The following is a 12804-nucleotide window of genomic DNA, read 5'->3' as shown; positions in this document are numbered from 1 at the left end:
CTACCTGCGCCTTAGACTGGGGAGCCCTCCCAGGAGCCGTCCAGCCAATCCAGGGCAGGGACGGCTTGTTTGCTGCCCCGCCTCCTGGCTTCTCCGCCCGCGCCCTCCCCCGGCCGGCATCCGACTGCGCCCGTCCTCGGGACGCTGCCCGGGACGGCCCTGGTGGCAGTGGCGGCGTCAGCCCCGCCGCGTTGCTCTCGGCCCGCAGCCCCGCCGCTGCTGGCGCGCTGAGCGTTCGTTCCGGCCCTGGCTGTTCTGCCGGCCGTGGCGGCCGCGGCGGCAGGCCCTTCTGCTCCTGTTCCGGCTGCGGCGGCGGGCCTGTCCGTCCCCTCGGCTGCACGCCGGCCGGCCCTCTGCTCGTGGCTTGCTCCTTGGCCAGGCCCGGCATCGCCGCGGGCTCTCCCATGAGTGGGGGCTGCTGGGGAGGGTGCTGCGGGTGGTGGCGGGGCCCCGGGGGGCTGGGTGGGGTGGCCGGGTGGGCCCAGTCCAGGGCGGGAGAGGCCTGCCCCGGACAAAGCTTTAGGCCAGTTGCTATCTCTCAGCTGTGTTTACCTCACAGGGTAGTTGCGAAAATAACATAATATGTAATATAGAATAATCTCCAGAAGTTTATAGTAGAATAAGATCTTGTTAGTCTTGAAGGTGCCTCAAGACTGCTGCTTATTTTTGTCCCCCAACTCTGGCTGGCTCGGTTTCCTGCTCTTCATTTTTCTTCTGCAGACCTTCATAGCTGTCTGTGTTCCCTGTTCAGGACAAGACTCTGAAAGGGACAGTGTATCGCATCAGCGGTTCTGTTCCTGCCAGTAACTACCTCCAACTTCCGAAGACCAGTACACAGTCATTGGGCCTTACCGGCTGCTACCTCTACATCCTTTTCAAGCCCATGCCTACCAAATACTTCGTGGTGCATCTGGACGTTGCCACAGAGGTGAGGGAATGTGCAGCTGCCTGGATGGCCACTGTAGCCATGTGAGCAAGAGGGTGAGGTGGGGTTCGTGAAGCAGGGATCACCTCGAGCAGTGTCTGCTTGCAGCACTGGTGGCCTGCATCTGCCCGCACCTTCCAAAATGCAGCTCTCTAGCTTTTTGACTTCGCTAAGCCTGCTAATGAAATAATGAGGTCTCTTAGAGTATAAAGAAAAATGGGGGACGAGAAGGCTGTAGAGTTCTTACATCTCCCTGTGTTCAGCTTAGGGGTGTGCACAGGGGAAAAATTTGGTTTTCCTGCTTTGGGTTACTCAAAGCAAGAAAATGATATGTAATACCCTGAGAGCCGAAGTGTCAAGGCGCTTTGGGTATTTAAATTGCTTTGGTATGCTCTGTAAAGATTTGAAGCATACCGAAGTGAAGGGGGAAGCTGCCTGTCTCCCAGCCCCTCCAGCCCCCAATTAGTCCCCCATCCTCCGCATCCCCAACTCACCCCACTTACCTGGCCATGGAGCCAGGAAGAAGACCAGCTTGGGCGCCGGGAATGCCGGAGCCAGTTCCTCCACCCGCTCTGCCACTGCAGCGACCAGCTGGGCAGTGAGGAAGGCCATCCCACGCCGCCGCCTCTGCTGCTGCAGTGACCAGCTGGGCGGTGGGGAAGGACAGAGCTGGCTCCTCCTCCGCCCGCTCCGCCACCGCAGCGACCAGCTGGGCAGTGGGGAAGGCTGGCCCACGCCGCCGCCACTGCAGTGACCAGCTGGGCAGCAGGAAAGGCCAGAGCCGGCTCCTCCGCCACCAACGCCGCTTCCTCCACCATTGCAGCGGCCAGCTGGGTGGCGGGGAAGGCCCAGATCATCTGCTTGGTGGGTATCTCCCCACCAAACAGCTGATCTGCGGGTTTAAATGCCCCTTTCTGTGCTGCTTCACCACGGCACGGAAAGGGACATTTAAACCCCCGCCGTCTAGAAGCTTTGATTGGGAAATCCCAAAGAATTGCAAATCAGGTCTGATTCAGGTACTTTACCCGAATTGGAAACCCGAATCGCACATCCTTAGTTCAGCTTAAGCAGAAGATATTTCTGTGGAGTAAATTATACAGATTCAGCGGATATGCCCAATTTACGCAGGTAGCCAGCTTAATTCTCGTCCAGCTCTTGGGCTGTCTTCTCGATCGCTGTTTGCCTGCCGCCCCTCCTGAGTCCGCTGTGTCCTTTCCCCTGTGCAGGACAGCCAGGTGGTCCGCATCTCCTTCTCCAACCTCTTTAAGGAGTTCAAGTCCACAGCTACGTGGCTGCAGTTCCCCTTCATCTGTGGGGCAGCCAGAGGGTCTGTCTATGAAAACACTGTTAAGGCTGCCAAGCGAGGTAAAGTACAGCAGCGCTGAGCATAGCCGTTGGCTCTGGGCTCCTCCCCATCAGGCCTGCAACAGGCTTTGTAGCTGAAATTCATGTCCCCAGAGAAACCCCGGTTATGGGATTGGACTGGGAACTGCTGCTTTTGTGGAGAGAGCCACTCATGGGTAGAGATGAGAAAGCAGAGCTTTGCCGTCTCCTTACACAAATGCAGCCTGGATCCTCCTACTCCGCTGAGGAAAGTCTGAAGCCTGCCTCTAACTTGAGAGGGGCTCCTTTAGGCTGGAGGAACTTAGAAACATAGAGCTGGAAAGGACTGCAAGGGTCATCTAGTTCAACCTCCTGTACAGCACAGGAAATTCACAGCTGCCCCACACCCCCAGCTCTGTTCCCAGAGGAAGGCAAAAAACTTCCAGGATCCCTGGCCCATCTGGCCTGGAGGAAAATTCCTTCTTGACCCCAAAATAGCAATAGGCTTTACCCTGGTGTCAGACATGCTTACTAGATGTCTGCCATACATCTCAGATACCTAACTGGATCCCTATGGGTGTGGGGGACGGGGAAGATAATGTGACCCTTCTGTTAGCTTCTACCAGCTTATCTGTCTCTTACTGTTGTTTACACATGCCTTTCTGCTATGTCCGAGGAGGGGTGGCCTTGAAGAACAGACTAACAAATTCCCGCTTAGAAGCTTCGTGCCAAAGCTAACAACTCTGGCTGGGGAAAGGGGGTGGACGAGGAGGAAGAGGGAATTATATCCATAGATGCTTTGCTTTGTACCAGCATTCCTGCCAATGACCTGTTGGAGTCATGAGCTTGTGATCCTATAATAAAGAGCTTTAACTCATACAGCCTGGTCTGATTCAGTGAAGTATCTGGGGGGGATCACCTGGCAGAACCTGACACCTGGTCATATAAGAAAGGGCCACAAGAGCCTAACACTGGCTCATCCCTTCATGCACTCCCTCTCCTGATCTGTGTACATTCATATTAAGTTAGAGAATCAGCATAGCTGTCAAGTGACCATCTAGCCTCTTCTTAAATACTTCCAAGTAAGGAGAGCCCACCACCTCCTGCTCTGTCAGAGAGTTCTTCCTAATGTTAGCAAAAAACTCTTTTGCTTTCATTTTAACCTTTTATTTCTGGTCCAACCCTCTAGGGCAACAGAAAACAACTCCGCACTATCCTCTATATGACAGCCCTTCAAATACTTGAAGAGGGCTATCTCACCTCTCAGTCACCTCCTCTCCAGGCTAAACATACCCAGATCTTTCAACTTTTCCTCATAGGACTTGGTCTTCAGACCCCTCACCATCTTTGTTGCCCTCCTCTGGACACGTTCCAGCTTGTCAACATCCTTCTTAAACTGTGGTGCCCGAAACTGAACCTTCCCCCCTGCCTAAGGCCGGCTATTGTCCAATGAGCATTTTATGTAGCACTCTTGGGTTTCCAAAGCTCTTCCCATCATTCAGTAATGCTGACAAGAGCCCTATAAGGCAGGCCACTTGTTAGGCTACTGTTGCAGATATGAGACCAAACCTGAAAGATCATGGGCTCCCAAAGGCCACCTATAGAATTGTGGCCAAGATGAGATCTGAACTGGGGGCTTCCTGGCTCATGCCTTTAGTTGGTGCTCTATGTTAGTTCAAAATATTTGAGAATTAAAGGCCAGGGAATGAACTTATGGTTTGTGTGAGTGCATTAAGTGTCTCTATGATCATGTTTGTGCTTGCTGGGTTTCTGACCCTCAGATCTGGTGGGCCTGGCCCCCACCAATGTGCGCTGGACTTTCCTGACCTTCGACCTCCGTCATGTCCTCTCTCTGTACTTGAACCGGAGCTACAGCCACCTGAAGAGCGTCAGGCTCTGTTCCAACCTGCTGGTAAAAAACCTGTTCACCAGCAACTTGCTCTTCGACCCAGGTGAGAGATTTTGAAAGCTTGGGCCAATGGCACCATCTTCAGCCATCATGTTCAAAACTACACCAGACTGCCAAGGTTTTATCATCGGGATCCCTTGAAAGAAAGTCTGGGCCCAAGCACTCCCAAGGTCCTTAACTCCCAAGACCTCCCTGTCTTTTCCTCTCTTGTGTTTTGATAAGATATGAATTTTTTTAAAAAGACAGGAGTAGGAAAGGAAGCTGAGATATGGAAGCTCCTGGAAATGGTTGCAATTCTCCTCTTCAGGTATGATCACGGAGGAGCTTCTCTCTTTCATGCATCTCTCTGCTGTGTTTTTAGGGGTGACCTTCTCTGAAGTGCAGCAGTCCAAGCAGACCTTGCAGGGTGTTGCCCCCATTCCACGAGAAATGGCATTCCCCATGCCAAAGGGTGAAAATTGGCACGACCTCTACGATTACATTAGGTGTGGTTTGCTAAATTCTGTTTCTGCCAGGAGGTTTCCTCTTTTTCTTAATGTTGGCATATCTCTTGTATAAAGGTGGAGGAACTGCGGTGGGTATGTGGAATGGAGTGGAGAACCACCACAGGTTGTGTGAGCGTATTTGGGCATTTTTGAACTATGATGCTGCTGCTGAAAATGCGCCCATCAAGCCACACTCTTGAGTACGCCATTGGTGCAACTCTTTTGTGGGACACTAGTCTTTAAATTGCAGCTTGCAGAATCTTCCTCTCCTGGTGATCATATTCAATTGGCCAGAATAGGTATAACTCTTGCATCCAGAGCTATACAGCAAAACTAAACTTTGCACAGTTATGCGTGCATGCCACCTTGATGCCATCCAGCTTCTCTCCGGTCTTCTTGCTCAGGTTTCCTTCGGATGGATCCAAGATGCCATTTGACTCTATTCAAAAAGGCACTTTGAACCCGGCGGCAGGTAAGGTGAATGAATCACAGGGCTGGAGGAAATTACAGGATCGCCATGCAATACTCCATCCCAGCTCAAGCTCTTCCTTGCACATATTAAGTCGTACAATTCTGACCACTCAGAGACCTCAGGATGGGTAGCCGTATTAGTCTGTCTGTAGCAATAGAAAATAGCAAGAGTCTAACAGAATTTGGTAGGGTATGAGCTTTTGTGAGCCACAGCTCACTTCTTCAGGTATGTATCTGAAGGTATCTGAAAAAGTGAGCTGTGACTCATGAAGGCTCATACCTTACCACAAATGTTGTTAGTCTTATAGGTGCTGGCCTCTTGCTCTTTTCTACTAATTCTGACCACTGTATGCCACAAGCTAAGAGTGGAGTAGGACAAAGCATATACAGGAGGAAAGTAGTTCCAGTTGATTGTGGCCAGAAACTCATTGCAGTTGGGTGTATTTGTTCATCCTGTTTATGTTTTGAGTACAGTCTGTTTGCCCAGGAATGAGAAACTCAGCCCCCTATTTTGGTAACAAGTCCTCCATTGTATAAATAAACTACTGATTTCTAGTCAAGAGTCTCTTTCAGTAATGAACAGATAGCTATTCTACATTGATGTCTGCTGGATTGACTTGGGGAAAGAGAATTAAGCTGCTCTGATGGAGGTTTCCAAGTTCCTGCTGTTCCCTTTTCTGCATCGATTTGCCTGTTGAGGAATGTCTGCATGTCACGCAAAAAAAAAAATCTGGGCCACAGCCTAGCGTGCCAGTGGCATGTGGGGGGCCCCTTCCAGGTTTGCTGGTCCTCGCGGTTGCTAGTTGCAAGCAAAAGCTCCCCTGGAATTCAGCCCTGACCGTTGCAGGGCTAGTAGGAGGAAGCTTGCAGGGCGCGTTACCCTGGTGCTTACTGACTGGCTGAGCACCTGAAGAATTGCCCTGAGCACAGTTTGAAAGCCAGGGTGTGAGGAGGAAGTGGGCTGTGATCCCCAGTGCAGCAAAACGTAGTGGGACTTTAACATCCTGATCACTGACACGGAGGACTTCTGGTAGAGGGCCTAAGGTGCTACTGGGCTCTTGCTCTTTGCTGCTGCTGCAGACTAGCACAGCTACCCATCCTGAAGAAATGAACTGTGTGTCTCACGAAAGCTCATACCCTACCACATTGTTAGTCTTCTAGGTGCTACTGGACTCTTGCTCTTTGCTGCTGCTGCAGACTAACATGGCTACCCATTTTGATCTAAGGACCTTAAGTCTCTCTCTTTGGCTTTTCAGATGTTCACAGTCTAGATGGCCCAGTTAGCCACCTTCCCAAGCAAGTAACTCTGAGCAAGCCTGTCCGGGACCGAGTGTCTCTCATCCAACAAATCACCAGTCCCAAGGAGGTGAACATATGCTTCAGTTGCTATTTTTTTACCCCGGGGCTTCTTGGGAGTTCCACAAATTCACCCCCTAGACAAGAATGTAGCTGTCACAGCTGTCGCCATAGAACAGCGATGGCGAACCTATGGCACGTGTGCCACAGCTGGCACGCAGAGTCCTCTCTGTGGGCACGCGAGCCAAGTCGCCAATCGCTAGGTCCAGGGCTCATTTGGAGGGGGAACGCCTGCAACGGCGTCCCAGTAGCTCTGAGCAGAGATCACATGGGTTTTGGCCCTGCCCACGTGATTCCTTTTCCTCAAGGCTGCCTCCCTGCTGCCCGTCTCTTTAGCAGCAGGAAGCGGAGGCAGCAGCGAGGCTGCTGGGGCTGGCTCTCTAAAGAAAAGTAAACTGATTTGATTTAACTTGCTTTACTTTCAGTCGTGGCTCTTGAGAGAGAGAGAGAGAGTGCTTGTAAGCAGGGCTGCTGGTCTAAAGAAGGGCAAACTGCTTTGATTTAACTTGCTTTACTTTCATTCGTGGCTCCTGAGTGAGTGAGAGAGAGAGAGAGAGAGAGACGTTAATTAGTTGGAACAACTGTATGAGTTGTTTTTTCTTAACTAAAGCCTCAGTATTCAGGTTTAATTGCAGTACTGGAACTTTGAAATAAATAAGTTGGTTTTGTGTTGCAGTTTGAGCACTTGGGCTCAAAAAGGTTCGCCATCACTGCCATAGAAGGAGAATTCCATGGCAGTTGCTTCTGGCAGGCCCCGAAACCAGCGCCTGGTGCATAGGAAGAAGGTGGAAGGAAATCTGCTGCTCAGGTCTCTGCTGCTAATGCTTTTTTCTCTCCCAGATGCCTCGTCAGTCTCCACTTCTAACCAAGAGCATCCCCAGAGTAAAGCTGGCAGCCTCTGAACCTCTCCGGGAAAGCAACCAAAGTGGCTGGAGAGAAGGGCTGCGATCCGGAGGAGATTCTTGCCTCCCATTGTCTTCACTGGATGATGGTGGAATTCACGTGTATGCTCACAAAAACAGGGATGTCACCGTCCATGAGGTCCGTATTGATTCTGATGAGGTAGGTGAGAGCACCGTAGGCTATAGCGACATCCCTTTGTTCTGATTTGGGGTCACTTCATATTGAAAGAAGTGGTCGAAGATGGGAAGGCCGCCTGCTAGTCTTCAAGAATGGTATAGAGTTAGTAGTCACATCCTTGGAAAGGGGGGAGGAGCACATGAATTTGCCTTCTGTGGAGTCAGACCTTTGCTCTATGAAGATCAGTCTCATCTACTCTGGCATCAACTCTCCAAGGTCCAGGCAGAAGTTTTGCCTTTAGTCCAGAACTTGAATGTGATCTTTTTCTCTCCAGAACATGTCTGCAAAAGTTCCTGGACCAAAAGTGATCACCAGGAATTCTACTCGCTGCACGGTGAGAAAACGGATCTTATTCTTTCACTTTACTGCTGCCTCTTCACCTCTTCTGGCTTCCTGGAAGGCTGGATTCGAGCTTGCAACTGTGGCCTCTTCAGACCCACTGATCCCCTTTGCCTTTCTTACCTCCTGCAGTCTCTGCTGCCTCCTGTTTCTTTCTTATTCTGCAATAGCCACCGGTGCCCCTGTCTTGACCATGAGCTGTGGGTGCAAGGGGTAGCTCCCGTGCTCAGGGTCCGTTCCAGGACTCCACTGGGCAATGCGATTTGAGACAGCTTCTGGTTTGGAGACTGAGAATAACAGCCCACGGTGGAGTGGAGGCCTGTTGCAGTACAAAATCCGCACTTGGTACAGGAGCCTCCCCGCTTGAGGCTGATCTGAGTTTGATGCTTGGCTTTCAGAGGCTCTTACCTGATCCAATCCTGAAGCTGAAGAGGATAATTGGGTTTGGAGGCTGCAGCACTAGATGGGTCAGTATATCGTTTTTTCTCCCCAGTATACATGCTCAAAGGTTTAATGGAGCAAGCTGAAAGTGCAGCAGGGTGCATTTGAATATGTGTGCCCACTCAGTGTTGTGTCTCATGGTATTAGGATAAGCTGGTTGGATGTGTCGAAGGTTGCAAAGGTAGCCCCTTGACCAAAGCCCAGAGGTCAAGTTGCCTTAGAGAAGTGGAAAAAATATGATAAGCCTTTGTTTTGAAACTTGAACAGCTCTTTACACTGCTTTTGTCTTAAGGAGGCTAAAATTGCTCCTTGGGATTTCATCCCCCCACCCTCCCAGTTACATATTTTTTTTGTAAAATTGGAGTGTCTGTGTAGGGTGTAATTTTTAACCCTAATTGCTTTGGAAGAGAGATGAGCATGTAGGGGGGAAGTGGCAAAATTCTGTTTTCTGTCCCACCAAAGGGGAATAAAGACTTTGGCTTTGTTTTGTTTTTTTGTCCCACCAGTGTCATGCTTAGTGCAACTTGCAAATTTTTAAAAATCGCTGTGACTTCCTTGGGGCCTGTTAAATCTCCCTACCCCTGCCCCGGCTTGATTTAGTATACTTTGGGCCAGGGTTAAACTTTCTTGCTAGAGAAGAAGGTTCTCTTGAAATCTCTGGGAAGACTCAGTGCACTCTCATCAGCGGGCAGTGCATCGGATCTCAAAGTCTAGAATTCCACACCATTTTATTTTATTCCTAAAGCCCTAAATTGCTTCTTTAAAAAAAATACTCCTCAAAATGATTTAAATTTAAAGATAAAATGTCAGCTAGCAAGTATGAGCAATTGTGCATAGATGCAGATATGCCAACATTTGCTTTAAAAAAAGAACTATTGTTTTCAGCTGTCAGTGGTCTGTTTTTATGATCTGTGTTTTTATGCTGGGCTGCTTTTTAATGCTGGATTTTAATATCTTTTAATTGTTTATTTTGTAAGCCACCTCAGGCAGGTTCTGAATAAGTAAATAATCTATATATTTTGTCACCCAGGCTCTCTGGGCTGCCCATGGCACAGTGGTGGTCTACCCTTGCCATGCTCTTATCGTGGCAGTAGCTCTGGACTCTGGCACACAGTGGTTCTTTGCCGGCCACACAGATAAGGTAACATCGGCTCCTTTCTGGATGTATTTTAGATCATGTCAATAAAATTCAAGAGAGTTTGAAAGTGTACACTTTGTGTGGTTGGAAAGTTGTATTCTGGGACTTGTCTAGACTGGTGGTTAATGTTGCCCCAAATTTGCCCAGCTGTTGTTCAAAGATTCCTGGGCCGGGAGGTCCCATCTGAATTGCACCTCATCCATGAGTTCACTGGGGGGTTCTTGGGCAAGCTCCTCTCTGCCTCCTGTCTACAACAGAGGGGTGATCATGTTGACCTGCCTAACTGGGTTGCGGCACCAATTACTGAGAATAAATTAGAAATTCTTTGAACATTCTCTCTAAAACATTACGTATAGACGTTCAGGAGTGGTAGCTGTCCTCGGAGACACCCCAGTCTCATTTCTTATGATTGGTTCAATCAAGTCACTGTTATCAAGGCCCTTAAACTTGCTTTAGAGCACCTCCAAGATGAGGCAAGCAACAAGAGTTTTATGTATAGTTTGGAGAAGATTCAAAGAAGTAGTTTAGCAAAACTAGAGTGGTATTTCATCATCAATGCGATGATAAACAATCTGATCAACATTGAGGACATTCAGTTAAAACAGAAACAATAGGGTATGGTAGCCACAAATTTGAAAACTATTAGAAAGCTGAACACTGAAATGAAACCTTCCTGAATTAAAGCATAAGTAATTAACATGATGTCTTTAACAATGTCGAACTGCCCAAGAAGAGCATATCTACACCAGCAGATAGTATCCAATAGTCTATAGTCCCTCTCCTTTACCAGGTATCGCTCTGAGCTATTACTTATGACACAGCCTTATAATCTGAGTAGAAAACTTTCCTGAATAATTAAGTCTTGCATAATTTGTGGAAAGCCCGGAGTTTTCCTGATCTCCTCAAGCAGGCTGTTCCACAAGGTGGGGGCTACCACAGATAAAGTGCGTGTACAGGCAGTTGTTGGTTTAGCCCAGCTACAGGATAGTATCCGCATAAGGCCCTGTTCAGATGAGCAGAGCTGCCATGGCGGAACATAGAGAGAGAGGCATTTCTACAAATATGAGGGGCCTAAGCCATGCAGTCATGATCTTGAATTAAGCCCGGTAACTGATGGGTAGCCAATGGAGTGACTGCAGAATGGGAGTGAGGTGCATGTTCCATCTAGCTTCTTAAAGTAAACAAGCTGAATTATTTTGCACCAGATGGAATCACTGAGTTGACTTTGAGGGGAGACCTTTGTAGAGTGAATTACAGTAGTCCAGCCTCTATGTTACCTTGTCATGAATCCAGGGGGTCAGATCAGCCGTGTCGAGGTAGGAAGCCATCTTTCGGGCTAGTCTAAGTTGGGAGAAGACCTTTTTTGTTGCTGCCTTTACTTGTTTCTCTAGCAGGAGTGCTGGATCCAATATAACCTCTAGGCTTTTCACTTAGTCAGCCAGGGACAACGGGACCCCATCAAAGGTTGGAAGCACAGAGTCCTTCAAGAGCTCTGCTTTTCTAACCAGCATCACTTCTGTCTTATCTGGGTTCAGTTTTCAGTTTGTTTGCTTAAAGCTAGTTGACAAAAGTTGTCAAGCAGCAACTCAGTACCTCTTCTGCATCACCAGAGGATAATGAGATATAGAGCTGAGTGTCATCTTGCATATTGATGGCGTCCAATTCCATAGCTATGAATGATTTCTCCTAAAGGCTTTACATCGAGGTTAAGTAATGTGAGGGATAAGATTGCACCTTGTGGAACTGCATAAGATGATTCCCACAGAGGATAGCAACACGTGGAGGAATGATTTAAACCAATCCAAGGCACATCCCTTGATGCATACTTCTGCCTTCAAATGCCTCAAGAGGATGGCACAGTCTACTGTGTCAGAGACTGTAGAGAGTTCCATGAGGAGAAACAATTAAGTGGTTAGAGTGTCAAGGCAATCTAGGAGACTCAGGTTTGAATTCCTTTTCTGCCAGGGAAGCTCGCTGGGTAACCTTGGGCCAGTCACACAGTGTCAGCTTAACCTAAGAGGGTTGTTAAAATAAAATGGAGAACAACATCAGCTTTCCTAGGATAGTTTGGCATAGTGTACTGTTTTAATTAATTTTAAGTAACCTATACAAACTGTGATAATGGATTTCATTGTTTATTAGTCGATGTTTGGTAAATTGTGACGGCCTATGGCTATAGACAATGAACTCTTTGGAAACATAAGCTGCTTTGGGATCCCCATTGAGGACAAAGACAGAGGGATAAAAGCATAGTATAATTAAATAAAAGAGGAGTGGGAGATTCCCTCATATGACACAGGCATGCTGTTCTCTGCTTTAAAAATGGAGAAAGTTTCCACAACGGTGTGATTTTTTTGTAGGTGGCGGCACTGGCATTTAATGGCAACAGCACTCTGCTGGCGTCTGCCCAGATAGGGCACCTGAGCATGATGCGCCTTTGGGACTTCACCACGACAAAATGCCTCTCCATGTTTAAAACGGGCATGCATTCAGTCTCTTGCCTCAGGTGTGTACTAGAGCACCTTCGTGGGGGTGGATGGTCAGAGGGGCCTAAAAGGAGAGGCTGAGAGGTTGGGCTGGCGATGAAAGGGTTGACCTTCCAACCTGGGTGTTTGTCCTTCTGCAGCTTTTCCTACAACGGAAATATCTTGTGTGGCACAGGAACAGACGGGCATGGGAAAACGGTGAATACATCAACATTTCTTCCTTTTCTGACAGAGTCCAAGATGTCACCGTTCTGATAAATATTAGATTTTGGGTGCAGATGGAACATCCGGTCCTCTTACCAAGGGCAGACCTTTTCCTTCTCCCAGACTGATCTGCTTTGCATTCTTTGCTTTCTGCCATGGCCGAAGGTCCATGCCATCAAGGTCCACTAACCACCTTGGGTGTAGTATCCAAATCATAAAGCTCCATAAAATGAAATAAAATCCTATTTTGTTAAAATATTGTTAAGATTCCCTCCCCCCCCCCCATTCATGCTAATGTGGGAACAGGCTCCATTAAGCATAGCAGGACTTTAGCTTCTGAATAAAAGTGCCAAGGGTCAGCTAGGAGGATTTCACTCCCTTTGCATCTCTCATGCTCTTTATTGAGGGAGGTAACTGCCTTGTAGCCCTCCCAAAAAATTCTTGAGCTTGGACTCTGAAAGTCATTTCCCCCCCATAAATATGCAGGAAGATCTTTGGTTTGGCAATAGGCAGTGTGTGTAGTGGCTAGAGTGACGGGCTAGGATCTGGGCAGCTCAGGTTCAATTCCACACTGCTCACTGGGTGATTTTGGGCCCATCACACACACTCTGCCTAACCTACCTCACAAGGTTGTTGTAAGGAAAAAA

The 12804-nt window shown here is 48.5% G+C and overlaps 1 protein-coding gene across 2 annotated transcripts in view; it reads left to right on the top strand.

The window, feature by feature from the left end:
* WDR90 (WD repeat domain 90) overlaps positions 1 to 12804 on the top strand; it is an 83055-nt gene that overhangs the window by 3432 nt on the left and 66819 nt on the right. For both annotated transcript variants that reach the window (XM_054993447.1, XM_054993446.1), the window contains exons 3-14: positions 752 to 928; positions 2152 to 2290; positions 4030 to 4200; positions 4519 to 4642; positions 5047 to 5114; positions 6370 to 6479; positions 7310 to 7531; positions 7824 to 7883; positions 8287 to 8355; positions 9360 to 9470; positions 11828 to 11973; positions 12094 to 12151. In XM_054993447.1, coding sequence (XP_054849422.1) covers positions 752 to 928; positions 2152 to 2290; positions 4030 to 4200; positions 4519 to 4642; positions 5047 to 5114; positions 6370 to 6479; positions 7310 to 7531; positions 7824 to 7883; positions 8287 to 8355; positions 9360 to 9470; positions 11828 to 11973; positions 12094 to 12151 — 1455 coding nt within the window. The remainder of the gene's footprint in view (positions 1 to 751; positions 929 to 2151; positions 2291 to 4029; positions 4201 to 4518; positions 4643 to 5046; positions 5115 to 6369; positions 6480 to 7309; positions 7532 to 7823; positions 7884 to 8286; positions 8356 to 9359; positions 9471 to 11827; positions 11974 to 12093; positions 12152 to 12804) is intronic.

The sequence above is a fragment of the Eublepharis macularius genome, chromosome 12 (genome assembly GCF_028583425.1).
Source record: "Eublepharis macularius isolate TG4126 chromosome 12, MPM_Emac_v1.0, whole genome shotgun sequence".
Classification (NCBI taxonomy): Eukaryota; Metazoa; Chordata; class Lepidosauria; order Squamata; family Eublepharidae; genus Eublepharis; species Eublepharis macularius.
This window is presented reverse-complemented; position numbering and strand designations above follow the sequence as displayed.